The 18791-nt window shown below is 36.5% G+C and overlaps 1 protein-coding gene across 1 annotated transcript in view; it reads right to left on the reverse strand.

Annotated features, from left to right (window-relative positions):
* Nucleotides 1-8907: 8907 nt before the first annotated feature.
* The window catches only part of slc38a4 (solute carrier family 38 member 4), a 29601-nt gene continuing 19717 nt past the window's right edge, over nt 8908-18791 (reverse strand). Inside the window, exons 14-16 of the mRNA XM_056456261.1 lie at nt 13233-13377; nt 13049-13146; nt 8908-11963 (exon numbers count right to left, since the gene is read on the reverse strand). Coding sequence (XP_056312236.1) covers nt 11859-11963; nt 13049-13146; nt 13233-13377 — 348 coding nt within the window. The 3' untranslated portion in view covers nt 8908-11858. The remainder of the gene's footprint in view (nt 11964-13048; nt 13147-13232; nt 13378-18791) is intronic.

Genomic DNA, 18791 nt, shown 5'->3' on the forward strand with positions numbered 1-18791 from the left:
GTCGCTTGATTCTATTTCTTACAATTTATAATTAATGATTAATTCATTGGTGCAGAAATTATTTTGGACATAAAGCGGTGTCCCAACATGATATCAAAACTATTTTTTCAAATGAAACTAAAGAGAAATGCTAGTGTAGTGTTTTAAATCAACAAAAATAAATACTATGCTGAAAAAAACTTTTCTTACTTAGAGTTTTTCTTTCATTTCTAGACCAAAGAGCTAAAAAAATCCCTTAAATCAGGAAATATTTTCTAGATAAAAGACTAGAATGTTTTGTTTTCAGAAATAAGACAAAATCAAGTGTGTTTTCCCTTTAAACAAGCAAAATAATGCTTTCACTTTAAAATAAGTTATTTTATCTTGGGAAAAACACTTAATTTTGAATCATTGCCCTTTCAGATGCAACCCAGTACAGGGAAACACCCATACGCACTCACATTCACACATACACTCATACACTACCACTAATTGCCCTATAGCACATGTGTTTGGACTTGTGAGGGAAACCGGAGCACCCGGGAGGAAACCCAAGCCAATACGGGGAGAACATGCAAACTCCACACAGAAATGCCAACTGACCCAGCCGGGACTCGAACCAGCGACCTTCTTGTGAGGTGACAATGCTAATCACTGAGCCACAGTTCTGCCCTGTGGGAACATGCCATCACAATTTTTAAACATGAAACATCTTGAATTTTGACGCTTAAACCTCACTACTGTGATCTGGGTCATACTCTGCATGCCCCGTGGAGAGAGAGAAGAAACCCAATCCTGAAATGACCTCAGTGGATGTTCAGCAGCACATTTACAGCAGATTCCCTGTGGATTGTGATTTGTGGGGTCGTTTGTGCTGTAAATCGAGCTTTCAGCCTGGCACAGAATCAATGTGTGCCAGTCAGTGACTCATCAAACACCTTTAACATAATTAAGCACAGCTCACTCTCTGCGGGCAGTAAAAACACACTGTACACTGAAAAATACAGCCGCTTTATTGGCTTCTGAGGTTGTGTGAAGATCCTTTAAGGAAATCAACGTTTATTTTGCTTCTTAAAGTCATTCTGTGCAAGTTAATCCACTGAATATATTTGTTTTGGTAATCTTTAATCAAAATCTTCTATGAATGACAGTCCTTCTCATTTGATTCAGCAAATGAGAAGGGGGCGGGGTATGTCAGATACTAGAGAGCATGTGATTGGTCAGAAGATTTCATGAGAAGTGCTTGAGGTGATGTGGAAAAAAGTTTATCAATTTAGGTGGAAGTGACAAACTTTATATCTTGTAAATGAGAATTTTTTCACAGCTTTGGAGCATGCTATCTTAAAGACATCCTTAAAACTAACATCATACTAACATCTAAAATACTTAGTTTTAATTGCACAGGGTTTGTAGAGAATTCCGGAAATAAAAACATTCATTTTCTCTATAGAGTAATTGATTTTTAACATTCATTCATTCATTTTCCTTCAGCTCAGTCTCTATTTCAGAGGCCTCCACAGTGGAATAAACCACCAACTCTTCCACATATGTTTTACACAGAGGATGCCCTTCCAGCTGCAACCCAGTATTGAGAAACACCCATACTTGCTTATTCACACACACACACACACACACACACACACACACACACACACACTCACGAACTACGGACAATTTAGTTCATCAATTCCCCTATTGCGCATGTGTTAGCAACTCCACACATAAATGCCAACTGACCCAGCCGAGGCTCAAACCAGCGACCTTCTTGCTGTGAAGTTACAGTGCTAACCACTGAGCCACCGTGGAGCCTCTTGATTTTTCATAACAAGTTATAAATCTCGAAGGTGAGCTCTCCACATATATTACATTAAAACACTCATGTTTTATATTATAATCTGTGTTAAGAAAAACTACATTACCCACAATGCTGTTCAGAAATTTCACCAATCAGTGAGCTGCAGTGTCTTTATACTGTTTTTCAAGTGCAAATATCTAAACATTGTTAAATCAAAGTACTTTTAATGTAAAATACTAGTCAAAGAACTTTAATTACACTCAAAAATGCTGGGTGGTATTAAAATATGGCCAAAACCATCAATGGGCTTATCTTTTAATTAACATTTAAATTGCATTTGTAACTCAACTGTTCAGTTTGTTTATATTGGACCCAGCTTTAGGTTAATACAATCCAGCATTTAGAGTTTACTGAAAGAAAAAGTAGCATAACTAAGGAAATTTATGCAAAAAAAAAAAGGCAAAAAAATATGTTAATGATACCAGAAAAAAATACAAACCATTTAATCTTATCTTTATTTTCTTTTATATGAGCACTTATTGCAATGTAACATTCACGGTCTCAAGTATCTTCATTTGGATTTAATTTCCTTTCGATATTTTCTAATGTAAACGAAGACAGGAATACAGCATTACATTTTAAAAACTAATTCAATTTGAGAAAATACTGTTCAGTAACAATGTGTGGGAATGTGTGTGAGTGTGTATGGGGTATATGTGTGTTTGTGTTTTATAAACATTATTATAATCTACAGACAACTCTGAGTCAGCAAATACTCTGACTACACTGCAGTGAATACAGTTATTAATCAACATCATCAGACGTATAACAGCAGAAAAAATCAAATTCTTTTAAATATCAACAAAATCTATAGGCTGTTGAAACCCAGCATTGGGTCAAATATGGGCAAACCTAACAGTTGGGTTAAACGTTTGAATTTAAGGTGTGGTTATATGGTTTTTAATCACCATTTATGGCAGCATCCCTTTAGAAAACCCTGAGATTTCTGACGATTCCAGTGTGAATGTGTGTATTGTGTGATTATAATACAGGTGGATGTTTTCTTAGGGCTGGAGCTGCTTATAGCATTAAGGAAACAAAGCGCTCTAATGGCCACTTCCAGCCATCAGTCTCTCTGCTAAATGTGTGTGTGTGTATGTGTATGTGTGTGTGTGTGTGTGTTTTTGTTCGTGTATTGACATGTCCAGAAAGTTAATGTGTGATATAAAGTCTCATCTTGATTTCTGCTGCGAGTTCAGACAGGTTTCTGCAGGACGTCCCACAGGAATGACCCTAAGAGAGGGCGTTCACAGTCTGGAGAGTGTTTAATTGGGCTAAAATGCATGTGTGTGTGGGTGTGTGTTATATGAGTCAGCAATATCTCTTAGTTTGGTACTATGGGCATCTTTGTGCTGACTTTCTAGTGTTTTGATGCTGCGGCGTTGGAAATACACTGAGCTCTGCTGTTCTGCTCGTGTGTTTGCAGTTCTGGCTGTTTCTCCTAATTATTTCTGTGGTTACAGATGAGCAGATGCTTTAACTAAACGTTATTATAATGTACAGACAATCCTGAGTCAGCATATGCTCTGAAATGACACTGCAGTAAATACAGCAATTAATCAACGTCACAGAAAAGTAACAGCAGAATAAATCATACTCTCTTCTATATTTTGCAGCATGCTGGGTTGTTGTAACGCAATGTTGGGTTTGGACAAATCTAACAGTTGGGTTAAAAATTCTAATTTAAATCTAGACAAAATATTTAGCCCAGTATTTGGGTTTGTCCATATTTGACCCAACACTGGGTTGATAAAACTGAATACTAGAAATTTCTAGCTCACAATCTCTTCCAGCTGGTTAATGTTTAGTTGTCTGTTCCTCATGCCAACACACACACACACACACACACACACACACACACACACGCACACACACACACACACACACACACACACACACACACACACACACACCAGTTAACCAGCCGTCTCTTCTTCATTATTTATATTATTCTCCAAAAAAAATCCTGGGTTGTTTTAACCTAATGTTGGGTTAAATATGGACAAACCCCAAACTGGAGTAGTTTTTTAAATTAAATTGCAATTACCAATAAAATTTTCATTTAAATTGCAATTTTAAAGGCATCACGGTGGCACAGTGGGTAGCACGATCGCCTCACAGCAAGAAGGTCGCTGGTTCGAGCCGCTGGGTGCTCCGGTTTCCCCCAAGGACCAAACACATGCGCTGCAGTGTGAATAAGGGTGTATGGGTGTTTCCCAGTGTTGGGTTGCAGCTGGAAGGGCATCTGCTGCGTAAAACATATGCTGGCGGTTCATTCCGTTGTGGCCACCATTGATTAATCAAGGGACTAAGCTGAAAAGAAAATGAATGAATGAATGAAAATTGCAATTTTAAAGCCCAAGAGTTGTGTTTGTGCATTATTTGACCCAACACTGAGTTAAAACAACCCATCATTTTTTTAATTGAGGGATTTTAGTCAGGTTTCTTTGTTGTGTCTAGTGACAGACTCCATATTATGTATGTTTTCCTGCCTCTCACAATCAGGTGTGTTGTGTAATTGTATGCTTGCTGTGTAACGTGTTCATTAACTCAAAGCAGCCTGAAGACAGACTCACTTGTGTCTCTGAAATGTATTGACGTGTGACTTGGCTTTTGTTGTGGCTACAGTGTGTTTCCGAAAGGAAAATGCAGGAGACGAAACTGAAAATGTCATTTCTGGAAGCTGTGTTTTGGTTATAAATCACTCTGAAATATTTCATAACTCGGCAATGGGTTAAAATTGGGCAAACCCTTTTTAAGGACACACCTAAATCTTAATAGCCTTTTTGCCCTTCTTTCCTTTGTATTATTTATTTATTTATTTATTTATTTATTTATTTATTTATTTATTTATTTATTTATTTATTTATTCTTTAGTTTGTTTTTTATTATTCTTATTATTGTTATCTTATGTTTGTATATCTTTGAGTATAAATGTGGTATTTTACCTTTCATTAATATATACTTATTAAGTGTATAATTATGTTTTCCTGATAATTTTTGGTTTGGTGAACTGTATCATTGCATATATCTGTATGTATCAATATTATGTATATATTTTATTGACTGACCTAAGATGATCCTAATAAAAAAATGTAATTAATTAAAAAAAAATTGGACAATCCCAATTACTGGGTTAAAAGTGTCATTTATATGTCATTCATTCGTTTTCTTTTCGGCTTAGTGCCTTTATTAATCTAGGGTCGCCATAGCTGAATGAACCGCCAACTTACCCAGCATATCTTTTACACAGCGAATGCCCACTTTCAGCTGCAACCCATCACTGGGAAACACCCATACACACTCAAATTAACACACACTCATACATTACGGCCAATTTAGTTCATCAATTCCCCTATAGCGCATGTGCTTGGACTGTGGGGGAAACCAGAGCCCTCACAAATGCCAAATGACCCAGCCGGTGCTCGAACTAGCCACTTTCTTGCTGTGAGGTGACAGTGCTAACCACTGAGCAAAAATTAACCCAACAGTTGAGTTTGTCTATATTTAATCCAACATCGGGTTACAGCAACCCAGCATTGTTTAGAGCGTATAAAATATGATTGAATAATTTCAGATTAATTAATATAACTCTATATAGTACATTTACATGACTGTGGTAATTAAAAACACAACCATGAACATTTTAAAGTCAATATTAAATATTAAAAATGCTAAATATCACACATTAAATTGTTTATGTTATTATATAAATGCTGTGAAAATAAAATAAACCTTAATGAAAATGTAATATTAATAATATGAAGTAAATAAACACAAATGAATCATAAATCTATACAGATAAAGCTTTAAAAGAAACAAAAAGCAGCCTCTTAATTAAACTATTAAATCAATCTGACAATCTTTATCTTTATAACTGTTATTAAGGCGCTGAAAAAAGCCCTTTCTGTCCCTCATGAAAGATGCAGAACTGCAGGGCTGAGCTGACCTGAGAACAGGCGGAGCTGGTGCTGTAGAAGTGTCTGTATGGCCAGATGTGTGTGTGTGTGTGTGTGTGTGTGTGAGTGTTTCTCTGTGCTATTACATAACCAGCGGTTGACATGACTCATGCTGGGCCGCCTGTGACCTGCACACATACACACAGACACACATTTACACACACAAATACACAAAATGTCATACACACACAATCATTCAAACACGTAAACACACACATTTACATATGTATGGATACACACACACACACACACACACACACACACGCACACACACATGCACAGATACACATATCTACACACTCACACAATTATTTGCATTAATGCTCAAACATACACATTCTCATAAATACACACCCACGCACACACACACACGCATTTAAATACTCATACACACATGCACATTCACACACACACTCACTCACTCACACATACATACGTACAACTTACTTAAATGCATAAACACACACATACACACACACACACACGCACACACACTTAAATGCATAAACACACACTCATAAACACATGCACATTAACCAACGCACACGCACACAATCACCCAAACACTGAAATGCAGAAACAAACACACACTTAAATGCATAAACAAACACACACTTAAATACATAAACACACACTCATACACATGCACATTAACACACACACACACACACACACACACACTTAAATGCATAAACACACTCATACACACACACACACACACAAACTTACATGCAAAAACACACACACACACACACATACACACACACACACACACACACACTTACATGCAAAAACACACACACACACACACACACACGTAAATGCATAAACACACACTCATACACACATGCACATTAACACATATACACACACAGTACACTCATATACGCACTCACATACGCACAGATACACAATTAACTGCATTACTGCTTACACACACACACACACACACACACACACTTAAATGCATAAAGACACTCATGCACACAAGTACATTCATACACTTACACTCAAACACACACACACAACTTACTTAAATGCATAAACACACACACACACTAACATGCATCCGTTCAGTCATTCAGAGTGCTGCATTAAAGATGAGCCCTTAGTGATGCGCTTGAGTGAGTCTGAAGATTATGACACACACACACACTCTACTTTATTGCTCTGCAGTGTAAAAAGGTGTGTGTTTGTGTACACTCACAGCGGAAATATGACTCAGCACACACTCATAAAGCCAGTGTGTTCAAACAGTAGCTCATAATCCACATCAGAGTGATTACACCTAACCTGCTGATATGTATGATATACTCTATACAGCTGTGTGTCATGGCATCGGGCAAATAATTCAGTAATAATAATAAACACCGGGCGTCACAGTGGGTGGCGCAGTGGGTAGCACAATCGCCTCACAGCAAGAAGGTCACTGGTTCGAGTCCCGGCTGAGTCAGTTGGCGTTTCTGTGTGGAGTTTGCATGTTCTCCCTCGTGTTGGCGTGGGTTTCCTCCGGATGCTCCGGTTTCCCTCACAGTCAAAACACATGTGCTATAGGGGAATTGATTAACTAAATTGGCCGTAGTGTATGTGTGTGAATGAGTGTGTATGGGTGTTTACTAGTGTTGGGCTGCGACTGGAAGGGCATCCGCTGCATAACACATATGCTGGAAAAGTTGACGGTTCATTCCGCTGTGGTGAATCCTGATTGATAAAGAGACTAAGCTGAAAATAAAAATGAGTGAAGGAAAAGTTAATCCTGCTAGACTGTACATAAAACATGATTTAGAAAAGAAACTATAGCGAATCTAATGTCCAAACAGTGTTATGTTGCTTCAAGACGTGCTCTTAAGAATCCTATTTTTTAACTTGCATCTGGAGCTCAACACGCTCAAAACAGTGGAGATGATAGTGGACTTCAGGAGAAACCCCCCTGCTCTCCCCCCACTGAGCATCATGGACAGCATTGTGGCAGCAGTGGAGTCATTCAGGTTCCTGGGCACCACCGTCTCTCAGGACCTGAAGTGGGACACTCACATTGACTCCATTGTCAAAAAAGCTCAACAGAGGCTGTACTTTCTTCGTCAGCTGAAGAAGTTCAACCTCCCAAAGGAGCTGCTGAAACAGTTCTACACCTCCATCATTGAATCAGTCATCTGCACATCAATAACTGTCTGGTTTAGCTCAGCTACTAAATACGATCTCCAAAGACTACGTTGAATAGTTCGGACTGCTGAGCGAATCCAGAGCGAGCAGAAGGGCTGCCAAAATCACTCTGGACCCCTCACACCCAGCACACTGCCTCTTTGAACTGTTACCTTCTGGTCGACGCTACAGAGCACTGCGCACCAGAACAGCCCGACACAGAAACAGTTTCTTCCCTCAGGCAATCCATCTCATGAACACTTGATGATAATAATTGCGAAACCAACATCACTACTGCTGTACACTTTTATACACATATACACTTATTTAACACACTTTACATGCCAATTTGCACATAACAGCTGCACATATAACGTTGTATATAGTAATAAACATGTACATACACTTGTCAATCTGTATATTTGCACTCACTACTTACTTCTATTTTTTTAAATATATTTATGATCTGTTTTTTGTCCTGTCTCTGTAATGCTGTTGCACTGTAGAAGCTCTGTCACCAAAACAAATTCCTTGTATGTGTGAACACACCTGGCAATAAAGCTCTTTCTGATTCTGATTCTGATTCCTTGTATTCATTTAGCAGATTAAGTAACATGTATGTTAACTATTTTTCATATTTCGTACTATTATGATAAAGTGCATTATTCCATTGTTTTACAGTTTTTTCCAGCTAAAAATTGTCTAAACACCCATAACTGTCCTAATTTATGAATTGTTTAAACACTAAAATGAACTACGAATTAATAAATACTGTAATAAATGTATTGTTTATTGTTTGTTCATGTTAGTAAATTAACTAATGGAGCCAAAGCATTATGCGCTACCTATGAATATTATAGAAAGATTCATCACATCTCATCTCATTTATTCATCTCTTGAGATTTATTCATCTTCCGGTCACCATGGCAACAGGACGGCGGCGACACATCAGTGAAAACACAGAGAAGGACATCGTTTCACGTTTCTTTATTTTTCATGTTACATAATATGCATACAGCTTTATTGATACAAAAATCCCCCAGTGACGTGGCAGATCCGCAGCTCGTGATTGGTCGAGGCGCAGGAGGCCGCAGCTAACTGGCTGTCAGTGTTTTCAGGTTATGCTGGTAGATTTGTGAGCGACTGCTCCTCTATGCTCTTAGCAATACTGAGAGTTCATTTCACATTTCCAAATACATGTAAACTGTTCATACATTCAAAACAGAGTTGATCGTCACAATTCCTGCAGATTTTCCCTGAAGGAAGCGACAGTAAGACAAGCCGGTGTACTGACGTACATGTTCAGCATGTAAACACACTTTAAGTCCACATGAAAACACATTCACAACCCATTTGAACTTCAGAATATTGAAGAATATTCACATTATGGTGACAATTATGAGTTGATGTTTCTTTGGAATGTTTATTAAGAAACTGGTAGACCTTTCATTGGTTAAAATAAGTAAATAGTTAATACATTTCACTAATACATCATTTAAAGGGGCAGTTCACACACAAATTAAAATTCAGTCATGCTTCACTTACTCAGTTTGAGCTTCATTCTTCTGTTGAACAAATCAGCAATTGATTTCCGTTGTATTTTGTGTTTCTATTATAGATGTCAATAGATGTATCCATTTGTATGTGCGTTTTAGACTATCATATTATAAAATAATGGATGGAAATACCACAACGTGTATACATTTTATAAATGCACATAAAAAACTGAGTAGGACAAACTTTTTATCTGATAGTCCTAGAAAAGGCACAGCACGTTCATTGCATTACATCTTCTACGAAAGACTGCAAACTACATATTTCTATTTGATATTTGGCGCCAGTTTATCAGCAAGTGATGATTTAGTTCTCTTTTGATTCATTGTATGAAAACTCTGCGTTATTCACAAGTGTTTTATGCAATGTTTCAGCTTTACGCACACATCTTTGAATGGAAACATAGCTAATGGCTGCTTTTTTCCCAACATTCTTCAAAATATCTTGTTTTGTGTTCAACAGACGAAAGAAACTCATGACAGTTTACAACCACTTAGGATGTAAGTAAATGGGTGAACTGTCCCTTTAAATACAAATATGCATTTTTATGAACTATTATTAGCAAGAGACAGATAAATACTGAATGAAATGTGTTGTTCAGTGCTATGTAATGCATTAACACATTCAGGCATTACCAAGAAGGTACACAGGGTCAGTTCTGATTTCATGTCGACTTTTGAATACATATAAATGCACTTATGAACACGTCTGACACGTGGTTTACGGAGGTAAACAGTGGAAGACAAACACTTGTTTTTAAACACAGATTAAAAGTGAGCACACGTTCATCTGCGAGTCTCTCTGTACCAGTTGAGCTGCTAACTAATCAAGTAACACAATAAACCCAACACAACTCCAGCTTTCAGTTCAGCGTAACGGAAGAATAATAGAAATACAATGGCTTCTCTACAAATTTACAAAAGAAAACGAAGGCATGATGGCACAATATCTAAAATATAATACTAAAACTCTACTGGCGAACGCATAGTCCCATCCAGCGGCCATCAATGACCCCAAAAAATAAACCTATTTACAAACCATATACAATGTCCAAAAAGACCATGTTTGTGATTTTAAACATGCAAAAATATCATACCATTTCATTTGAAATATTCATTCGCATTATGAGTAACTAGATCACTAAAGGATCTTTAAATATCGTCCACTTTGGCTGGACCGCTTGCACACGGAAACCTGTTTCAGGAGACGGAGCTGACCGTCTCACTTCTGTAAACGTCATTGTTTTTCTCCAGCAAGGCAAGTGAACAGGAATACGTTTCACTGATGTTCCCATTTAGTTATGAGAACGTCTTTTCTGATTGTCCTCTGAACGTTCAGGTCAGGTTTTTCAAAAAGAATTAACATTCCATATTTGGAACAAGCATTCCAAAAATGAGTAACATTTAAAAAGCATTCCATGAACGTCCAACGGAATGTCTCAGAAATAGAACATTCCATAAATGATGTATAAATAAAGTCACACTTTGAAAACGAGCTCAAGAAAATCTAGTACTGGAGGAACGTCTGAAGAACGTTTCCTGTTCGCTGAGTAGTCAGATACAGCACAGAAAGATGGCAAAGGCACAAATATAATAAAGCAAAAAGCAGATGTGGTTTGATGACTTCACTGTAACTGATCAGAAACAGCACCGCAGTCCATTCAGTGTGGCACAGAACAGTAACTTCTTTTAAAAGTCCACCGCGATTGTCGAAATGGAAAAAAAGCACGTGTGGAGATCAAGAGACAAACTGACTTTAAATCCGCTTAATGAAGAGCAGCGGTCAGTCAGTCAGTGTGGTCATGCAGTATTGTGTGTGTGTGTGTGTGTCTGAGAGGAAAATCAAAGCTTATGTGGACCTCCTGTACACACAACTTCTTCATTTTGGTACAAAAAAATGATAATTGGACCTTTTCCCACTCTCATAGAGGAAATATTATTAATAACGAAGCTAATAGTTCACTCAAATAATGAATATAATCATTTTTACATGATCAACAGCAGTTTTTTGTCAGCTTTTAACAGGTTTGGAAAAAAAATGATGGAAATATCATCTTTGAGTGAACTATTGGTTTCAGAATAACAATAAACTAACTACCCATGACTGCTAGAGTCAGCTAATGAAGTCAGACATGATTATGAAAAGTGTTTGTTGGTATCCAGAAGTGCTTATTTGATGAACCCTGCTGCCCAGCTCTCTCTCACTCTCTTTATATATACAGTAAATATCTCTCCACCAAACATCTCCATCTTCCACATGAACACTATCTGAGGCTGGAAAACACACATTAGAGCATTGAGAGGGAGAGAGAGACGGACGTTCAGGGTCCAGGAGGAGAGATGATCCCTGGGATGAAGACTGAACAGTTTTTAATGAGCACCTTTAGAGCCTGGAGGATTGTGGATCCAGTCCAAGACGATCAGAGACAAACTGCCGATCATGAAGAAGATCCCCACCACCAGGAAAATCAGTGCCTGTAGACAACAAAGGAAATTATTCATTAATAATAAAAATGATACATGCATTTGTATTTAAATACAATTAAATTGAATTAAAAAAAATTTAAATATAAACAAAATGAATATATTTAAAAACATTTAAGTAATAAAATAAAATATAACGTGACAAAACGTAACATAACATAAAATAATGTAATTTAATGTAATGTAACATAACGTAATATAATATAAAATATAATAATATTAGTGCTGAGCAAAATTAAATCTGTTTAAATTAAATTAAATAAAAAAATGACATTGTTTTGACGATTTAAGTGTGTTTACATTTATTATGTATATAAATACACACATGCATTCATTTGTTCGAGAAAATGTTTATGTTTAGATATAAAATATATATGTATATGATACAAGTTATATATTAATTTAAACATCTTTGTAATAAAAGTGTTTTGCATGTGTGTATATCACATATACATAATAAACACACATATATTATGGTAAAACAAACTTTAATTTTGGATGTGATTACCCAGCACTAAACAATGCATGTTCAGACAAATAATTAAGTCACATTTAAAACAAAAGATTGTATTAACATAATAAATGTGTGCATTGTGTATATTTATCATGTATGTATACTCTAAATCAGGGGTCACCAATCTCGGTCCTGCAGGGCCGGTGTCCCTCCAGGGTTTAGCTCCAACTTGCCTCAAAACACCTGCCTGGGTGTTTCAAGTAAACCAAGTAAGATTAGCTTGTTCAGGTGTGTTTGATTAGGGTTGGAGCTAAAATCTGCAGGACATCGGCCCTCCAGGAACAAGTTTGGTGACCCCTGCTCTAAATACTTGCATGTGTATATATGAGAAAATGCTCATTTATCTTTATATATGTAATACATATAAATAAAGAATACATATATTTATACACAGACACATGCATGCTTTCTATTGTATATATCTTTTGTATTATTTTATATATGTGCATATGCATTTATACATAAATATACACAGTACACACAACTTATTTCGGGTGTATTTAACAGTTTGACAAAAAAATAAAACCAAATTAAAAACAAAACCTGAAATAAAAGTACTTACAGATATTTTCTGGGGAGACTTCAATGGTAAACTCTTAACCAGCCGCAGGTAGAAGGCCGCTGGTAGGATAAAGATGAGCATTGTGGCTGCAGATGAACCTACAGGATAAAATGAACCAATTATTAAAAGACTTCTCCTCTCTAGAATGAAAACACAAGTGCACAAACAAGCACAGACTGCTGACCGATGAAGCCGAAGATGTCTCTGATGGTGGGAACGAAGATCACCAGCAGGTTATTGAAGGCCAGAATAGCAGCGGCGATGAGGAAGTGTCGAATCCAGCTGAACTCTTTCCCTGCGAAACACAGCGTGATGACTGACGAGCGGATCTGAAAACACACACACAAATATTTCACTATTAACATTATGCGTCTGAGAATGCTTGATTCTGATTGGCTGATGAGCATTTTAAGGCCAATTCACACCGAGCAGGATAACAACAAATATAAGGATGAATATATTTGTGCCCACACAGATGAACTGTAATGATCTGGTAATTTTTAGATGATGATTTTAATTGTGCATTATCCCTGGTGACCAGCAGGTGTCAGTCTCAGTGTGATGCTAGCAGATCTGACCAGTGAATCCAGCTCCTGTAATCAGTCTAGTCAATTTAGCAATCGTTGTAATTTTTCCAGCAATTTCAACACAAACACACTCAAACTAGCACTGGATTACTGTGTTACTTTTATTTTTAGACTTCCATCATCATTTTTTCCCATGGTTTAACAAATTTTTTCCAGGATAGTCATTATTTATAAATAATACTGTAAAAGAGGGCATAAAATCAAGAGTTGTGCTTCACAGTGTCCCCTCTATCTTTAAATTGCACAAGCTTTTTGATTTTCAATCGATTCTGTCAGTGTTTTATTGTTCATCAGCTGGAAAAAATCCTTCTGAAAGTGATCGCAATACTATCATTCTTCTGTATCTTTATCGTTATGGTGTGAATTACGTGTGCTATTCTTTAATCCTGTGAACCATTTTCACGACTATATCTTTATTGCTATCATAGTTATTGTGCTTAATGTGAATAAGCCTTAACAGGTGTTGTTATTATCAGAAAAACGCACAGCTAAAGTAGTTCCGGCAGATTTTATAGCTCCGTATCACTACACTGAATGATTTATTTCACAGCTACAACAGTCAAAAATCCCATCAAAACACAACAGAAGGCTTTGGAGGAGATGTGTGAGAAACTAGTGCTACACACAAAAGAAATTTGAGAACCAAAACAATAACAAATGTGTTAAAATACAACATTTATTACAAGTTTGAGTGCAGTTTAACTTGAATAATAGTGTTAAATTATTAGAAAATAACGCACTCCTCAGCACCAGTCCATTGTTGATTATCCCTTACTTACATTACATTAAAAAAACATTTAAAAAGTAAATAAGTAAATATCACTGTTGTTAAAAATATATTAAAGTGTATTAAATGACAAAAACACCCATGTCAATATTTAATTGCATGTATAATCTATAATCTGTATATATAATCTAATATTTAAGTATACTGCAAGAGTTGTGTTTTAATAAAAATGTTGCTATGCGTGGATAATGTACACAATATTTATATACACACTGTCCCAAACTCCCCAAAAATTCACATTAAACATCTGAACTGCAAACGTGAAATGAAATGCTAAAGCTATACAGACGCCAAAGCATTTTCCATTAGATTTACAGACGACTGGCGGACTTACAGATGATTCAAAACAAATGAAAAGCAAACAACTTCATATATGAACACGGATTTCCATTCGGATTTAATCAAATTGCACTGGGAACTGATATGACTGTTATAAAGGTAATTCAAACACACACACACACACACACACACACACACACACACACACACAGACACACACAGAAGTCTGAATGGAGCCACAGCAGGTGAGTGAATGATCAGGTCACAGGACTACAACTGATCCGCTCAGAGCCTGAGAACCAGCTCACACTGGGCCAAAGTTCATATACACACACACACACGCACACACACACACATCATTATGGGTTCCTCATATCTATAATGATGTCTCTACTGTACAGACTGTATATTATCTCTCCTCTACCCCTAAACTCAACCCTCACAGCAAACTGTTTACATTTTTACATTCTCAAATTACTTCATTCTGTCTGATTTAGGAGCTGTTTTTATCATGAGGACTAAAGAACAAGGTCAAAATGTACTGGTATTGCTATACTTGTGGGGACATTTATCCATCTCCCTCTCTCTCACACACACATAGTGTGGTGGGCGGAGTCAGAGACCGGATTAGTGTGTAAGTGAGTGTCAGAGTTGCATCAGCCGTGGAGCGTCTGACTGATAGAGTTTGACTCAAATCACTGAAGCAGATTCACATTCACTGATCCTGGACTTTCATCTCAACTTCTCAACATCTTCTGCCTTCAAGACGATGACGGCTTTTAAAGAGCACCGATACAAACTGCTCTGTTCACCTACTGTACTCCTGAAAACTAATGAAAAACTTTCACAAAGAATAACTTAACATAATAGTAGGCTACATTTCAAATGTTTAAATAAGCATGCGTGACATGAAGATAACTGAATAACTATTAAAACAATATAATAATATATTATTCATATTTAAAATGTTATTATATATAATAAATAAAAGCGTGTAAATCGATTTAACAGTAAATGTAAAGAAATTTTTGATAGATAGATAGATAGATAGATAGATAGATAGATAGATAGATAGATAGATAGATAGATAGATAGATAGATAGATAGATAGATAGATAGATAGATAGATAGATAGATAGATAGATAGATAGAATGACAGACAGACAGACAGATAGATACATAGACAGACAGACAGACAGACAGATAGATAGATAGATAGATAGACAGACAGATAGATAGATAGATAGACAGACAGACAGACAGATAGATACACAGACAGACAGACAGACAGACAGACAGACAGACAGACAGACAGACAGACAGACAGACAGACAGACAGACACTTGTATCCTGATCCCTAAAAATGATTTTAGTAGTAACAACTAGATGAATGGAGTTGTCGGTCATCCTTTAATAACTCCTGGTTCCTCTAAGCGTGTGTAGAGCTCCTAATATAATTAAGTCAGCAGATGACCGTCTTGCGCAATGCTCTGACAGGCAGTTCAGGACAGAAGAGACGCTGCTCCGCAACTCTTACATAAAGGCCAGTTTTCTAGCGTCACCTGGGTGCCACATTTCAGCTCGCTGCCTGTCTGACCGCAAACTATTCGACAGGCCAGCGCCGACTCGATGTGTGAGATTTACTGAGAGAGTCTTCTGTCTGTGGCAGACGCTAAAACACACTTTACTAAAGGAGAAACTCACTAATAATAGCCATGATACTCACACTTCAGTTCAGCTCACTGAGAGTTCATTTAGAGTGAAGCGCTTTAAATACAGCACAGTACTCACTCTAAAAAATGCAGGGTTACACGATCCCTTCATGTCGGCCCAACGCAAATCAATTGAGTTAACTTGATGGTTTTTCTCATTTTAAGTTGTTTGAATCAAAGTGGGGGTGGGGGGGGGGGGGGGGGGGGGGGATGAAGTGGACACTACTGATCCAACTAATCAAAGTGGTCAAGACTAGGAGGTGGTTGGAGCTAGACTATGCAGAGCTGCGGCCCTCCAGGAGTTTGAGACCACTGTCCTAGATATTATTTCTTATGTTATATCATCTCAAACTACCAAAATGTCACTAAAAGTCTCTTTGTTAAACAGTAGAGTTGAATTTTTAACATCAGAAGTGAACACAGCAGAGATCAACATCCCATAATGCAATTCACAACTGTAAATAAACAGGAAAAATAGAGAAAGGGTTCATTAACAGACATTTTGTACAGTGGAGTCTAGAGATAACACACTGTCAGCCTCATTGTGGTTTAATGAGCTGAAATGAGCAGCTTAGCATGCTAGTTTCACAGAAACCACTCTAGAAATAGATTGTAAGCTCACAAACACAGAGAAAAAAAAAAAACACACACACAAAAAAAGACAAGTTCTGTTCAGAAACACAGCTCACATCAGCAGCTCGCACTGCTTTTCTCTCATTCGCATGTGAATTTATCATCATTCATGGTTGGTCATGTGACTGACCCTGACGTAACCTTTGACCCTGGGTTATACTGACCACACATAAATCACAGTGTCGTTTGTCAAGCCAAGCAGCTCAGGGTCAAGCCTACAGACCACCATAATCACAGGCTAATGTTAGGATAATGGTATCATATTCATATTTTTAAATCTACAATAGTTTAATATGTTAGCTATAATATTTAAAATATTTACTGAAATATTTTAATAATATTAGTAATAGTAATTTATATATATACATATGAAAATCACAAAATACAATTATTTATTATTTGCTATGGTAACGCAACAACTATAGTAATTGATCTGTTGTGAAGATTCTTTAGTTGCCATGGTAATACAACAAATTGTAATTGATCTGGCGTGGTGATTCTATAGTTGCTATGGTAATAAACAACTATAGTAATTGATCTGGTGTGGTGATTCTATAGTTGCTATGGTAATAAAACAACTATAGTAATTGATCTGGTGTGGTGATTCTATATTTGCTATGGTAATAAACAACTATAGTAATTGATCTGGTGTGGTGATTCTATAGTTGCTATGGTAATAAAACAACTATAGTAATTGATCTGCTGTGAAGATTCTGTAGTTCAAAAAGGTCATGATTCGCACTGAGGAAGGCATTGTGCCGAAACGTTTGTGTTTTTTCTTCACGCGAAGAATGTAAAATAAAAACAGTACGAAGCGATTATTTGATGAGTGCGAATCATGACCTTTTTGAACAATAGTATTGACAAGATTAACGCACCAAAAAAGTAAAAAAATAAATAAAATAAAAACGCAAGCACACAGGGCAAACTTCATTTCTTTCCACACAAGATTCTATAGTTGCTATGGCAATAAAACAACTATAGTAATTGATCTGTTTTGACGATTCTATTGTTGCCATGGCAATACAACAATATAGTAATTGATCTGTTGTGGTGATTCCACAGATGCTATTACATTAAATACATTAAAGTACATTAAAAACTAAATCTAATAGGCTGCGTCCAAAAATCGCATACTTCCATACCATATAGTACGCTAAAAATCAGTATAGAATTGGAAAAACAGTATGCGAGGAGTAGCCGGATAGCCTACTACTTTCGGTGAGACTCTGAAGTGCGCATCAAGTGGATGCAACGATATCCCATAATGGCAGTGAAGCGATGCAACTCACGCAGATAGGGCACGTGATCATGACAAAATGGCGGATGTAGTATGTTCGAGTTCCATTCATACTGCTCACGTTCATACTGTATAGAACGCACTTTTCTAATGGTCGAGTAGTATGATTAAATTCAAATGCAGTACCTACTGAGTAGTAGGTGGTTTCAGACGCAACCATAGATTTAATAAAATAAATATAATAAAAAAAAAATATATATATATATCCATCTATTAATATTTAAAACTAAGCATACTAATAGTTTTATTAATATTTTTGTAACTTAATATATTTACAGAATTTATTTAATTATTTGAAAACATTACATAAATTAAATTAAACTACACTAAAGTACATTAAATACAAAATACACATTTGGTAAAATTATATTCACATATTATCGATTTAAAACTAAACACTAATAGTGTTATTAATATTGTTACCATTAATATTATAATAATATAA

Source organism: Danio aesculapii, chromosome 4 (genome assembly GCF_903798145.1).
Source record: "Danio aesculapii chromosome 4, fDanAes4.1, whole genome shotgun sequence".
Taxonomy (NCBI): Eukaryota; Metazoa; Chordata; class Actinopteri; order Cypriniformes; family Danionidae; genus Danio; species Danio aesculapii.